The sequence below is a fragment of the Amborella trichopoda genome, chromosome 2 (assembly GCF_054954075.1).
Source record: "Amborella trichopoda isolate Santa Cruz 75 chromosome 2, AtrichopodaSantaCruz75HAP2 v2.0, whole genome shotgun sequence".
Lineage (NCBI taxonomy): Eukaryota > Viridiplantae > Streptophyta > Magnoliopsida > Amborellales > Amborellaceae > Amborella > Amborella trichopoda.
In genome coordinates, this window is record NC_142337.1 from 48,760,406 (window position 1) to 48,763,964 (window position 3,559).

The following is a 3,559-nucleotide window of genomic DNA, read 5'->3' on the forward strand; positions in this document are numbered from 1 at the left end:
ATAATACAAAAAAAAAAAAATGTAGTACGTCTTCTTAATTTTTTTGTCAAAAAATAAAATAAAAAATAATACAACAAGTATCATATTTTTTTTAGCAAAAAAACAAAGATAATACAACAAAGATTTATTGTAAAAAAAAAAGATATTTATAAATATAACAAGTATTTCTTAATACACCCTAGGAATAAATGATGTAATATTATAGTTAGTTAGGTTGTAATAATACACCCTAGGGCACCGATCCGCTTTTTAAACCACTGGTTTATTCCATTTGAAATCTCTCTTTCTACTAACAATATCTTTTATTAAATTTATTCTAAAAATCTAAAAATTTAAAATTTTGAAAAATTAAAGTGTTGTTTCGAAAATTGGCACACATTCTAATAATTTATATATTGATAACCAAATCTTTTATTTTATTTATTAATTTTTGCATTATAAATCATGTAATGTACTATTTTTCTTACCGTTGTCAATAATACATTTAAATTTGATGATATTATAAAATATTTTGGATTTGTTATTATTTGTATTACAAAATGTAAACCAACAATTTTAATTTCAGTATATAATATTATAGTTAATTTGGTTATAATAATTTTGGATTATATCTAGTTTGCTTGTAGTAATTTGGGTTTTAGCAGATTAGGGTTTTTTGTCAATTCAAGATTTTGGTGACCATTTTTTTATCGATTTAGTCTACTCTTTATTGTAGTCCATGTATGATTATATACTTTGTCTATGATAATTCTATGATTTTTTTTTTTTTGATGTAAATTTAATGGTTAACATAAGTTTATACAAGGAAAGAACATCTCAATATTCACAAATTGATGTAAAAAATAAAAGTTGACAATATAGTACCCTAATTTTTTATTTGATTCTTAAAAAACAACATTTATAACGAATTTTAATAATTTTTTTGGATTTTTCTTAAAACTTAATCTGATCGTGAGCCGTTGCGATGTAAAAAATAGAAAATAAAGGGAGGTCCAATCTAAGGGATGTCATATAGCCTTATTAGAGTCCGTATTTTACACGTATATCGTAGTATGGTGAACCTCCATATTGCTGCATAGTTTATTATTAGTCAGCAGTTGCGATGTGAAAAATAGAAAATAAAGGGCGGTCCAATATTAGGGATGTCATATAGCCTAATTTATTATTTTCTTTAAATACAGTTTGATATTGGAGACATTAGAAATTATTATCATTATTAAAATCTTTTTCCAACTATTTAGGATCGGCTACACAAATCTTAGTCTACCATTTTGAACTTAGCGTAAATTCAATATTCATAAAAAGTTTTGGCAAAGTTTAATGTTAGCTGCTACCTAACGCAACTTACCCCTTCTACCTGGGATTTGGACGGGTTAAAAGAAAACTTTAAAGTCTTCAACTTTCTTAGACAAGACATTATTAGATGGTCCTTTCATTAGTAAAAATCTAATTATCGGTTGGTCCGATGTTTTTAATATTAGACTATTTAAAAACGGGAGGTCCAAAATCTTGAGCATCGTTTCTCTTAGGAATCACAAAAATCTTGAAAAAATAAAGGGAAAATAATCTTTTTCGACACTAATTTGTTGTACAATATCCCCGTAGATTCATGGTTTTAATACTTTATTACCAAATAAGTCTTTTAAAAAATCTATCTTCTAAACCCCCAACCCAATTTACTCATTTTGACTGCTCACTTTTTGTCCAAACAAAAACTAAAAAGACACCTCAATCTGTCCACTAAACCCCTCTCTATATGATGTCTTCAGTTTTTGTCCAAACAAAAGCTCAAAAAGCACCTCAATCTGTCTACTAAACCCCTCTCTATATAATGTCTTTATTTCTCTCTATAGCGTATCTCTCTTTATAATTAAAAATGAAAATCAATTCTCGCACAAACTTAAAAAAATTTGACATCAAAATTGCATCTTATGACAAGGTTCAGAGGTGCGTCTTACTTTGATTGTGTAGTGTTGTAATTCTATACAAATTAGACCCTTTTATAAAACATTGAACTTGATTGGCTATGTAAAGCTTTTCTAGTGTGACCTGCACAAGTGCCATATTTTACAAGGGAAAATATAAAATGAGACTTTTTATCTTTGATACAAGATGGTCACATTAATTTTGACCATTGGATGTGAAATTGGGTGGGTGCAATTATTCCATTGACCAAGCTCAAATTTCAAAAGAATTTTTTTGCAAATTTTGTGACACATCCAAGCTATTAAATTTTACATCAAGTGGTTGTAAGGAATTGCGACTACCTTGTATCAAAGATAAATGGTTTCATTATATACAATCCCATTTTATAAAAGGTTGGAGTTGATTAGGCTATATAGGCTTGTGAAGCCCTCTTATTGTAAACTTACATATGTAGATAGACCACCATCCTCTCGTGTCCACCACACAAACAATTCGATTGCGATAACAAGATTAGAAGAGCATTTCAAGGTGCTCCTACGAACATGGCTTGGAAAGCACTCATCTCTTCCTCCCCATCTACCAAAACCATCACACCTCCCATATCTTCCATTGACAATGCCAAGCTGCAATCTGTATTTCATTACAGTCCAACAAGTAAGAATTTCACCTCAATTTCTCTCTCCTCCATTTCCAAATGTTGCTTAACAAAATTTCCATTAATTGAGCATTATTATATCCATAGGGACAAAGCGCACAGAGAGAATGGTTTTGGTTAGATGTTCGAATGAGGAAAGAATGGAGGAGAAGAGAAGCTTCTTGAGCTTAGAGGAAGCTGGTCTTGTTGAGATGTCGGGTTTGGATACGCACGAACGTTTCCTTTGCAGGCTAACTGTATGTGCTCTATATCTCTGTTGTTAGTAATGTAGATTGGATGGTGAGGATTGATTTTGGGGTTGATGGTTTTTAGATATCTTCGTTGAACTTGCTGAGGGTGATATCTGAGGAAGAGGGATTTCCAATTGAAGAGCTGAATGCGGGGAGGATATGTGATTGGTTCGTGAAGGATAAACTGAAGAGGGAGCAAGATATTGATTCTGCTGTTCTTCAATGGGACAATCCTGATTTTCAGCTATGACAATGCCCCACATACACTAATCAACGTTTCCTTTCCTAATTCTGCAATTTTCATTACTTTCTCTCCCCCTCTTCCTCTTGTGTGTGTATGAGTTCCTCTTGTACCTGAATAAATAGCATGGCAATTTGATGGGGGCGCTCCACTCTTCACCGGCACACCAGTGTGAAACCCGGTATTCAGAGATATGAGTGATATCGGATTCTGCCTGTTCCAACAAGAAAAAAAAAAGGCTAGAAATACAGAAGCTTTTGCTTGCTGCTATGGACAAAAACCATGGATAGTATTTAGGAAAAATTTAGTCCATACCATAAATAAAGTAGTGAATTACATAGAGGTGCAAATTTTTGCAAATTTACACAAAGGTCCATTTGATTTTTTTTTTTTTTTTTTAATATCTACTTTTTCCCCTTTTATTTGATTTTCTAAATATTAAATTATTATATTTTTTCATTTTTTTTCATTTTTTATGAAAAGTATGTATTCAATCTCTGAATCCTC

General features: G+C 31.0%; 1 protein-coding gene across 1 annotated transcript; it reads left to right on the forward strand.

Moving 5' to 3' along the window:
• The first annotated feature begins 2,362 nt into the window (after window positions 1-2,362).
• On the forward strand, window positions 2,363-3,213 carry LOC18431670 (receptor-interacting protein). Its single transcript, XM_006841786.4, has 3 exons — window positions 2,363-2,580; window positions 2,669-2,817; window positions 2,894-3,213. The coding sequence occupies exons 1-3, from the start codon at window positions 2,469-2,471 to the stop codon at window positions 3,059-3,061; spliced, it is 429 nt and encodes a 142-aa protein (XP_006841849.1). The 5' UTR covers window positions 2,363-2,468; the 3' UTR covers window positions 3,062-3,213.
• Window positions 3,214-3,559: the final 346 nt, after the last annotated feature.

Coding starts and splice junctions, on each gene's coding strand:
- LOC18431670 (XM_006841786.4), top strand. CDS start 2,469: ATGGCTTGGAAAGCACTCATCTCTTCCTCCCCATCTACCAAAACCATC. Junction 2,581..2,668: donor ATTTCATTACAGTCCAACAA/GTAAGAATTTCA, acceptor TTATATCCATAG/GGACAAAGCGCACAGAGAGA. Junction 2,818..2,893: donor GTTTCCTTTGCAGGCTAACT/GTATGTGCTCTA, acceptor GATGGTTTTTAG/ATATCTTCGTTGAACTTGCT.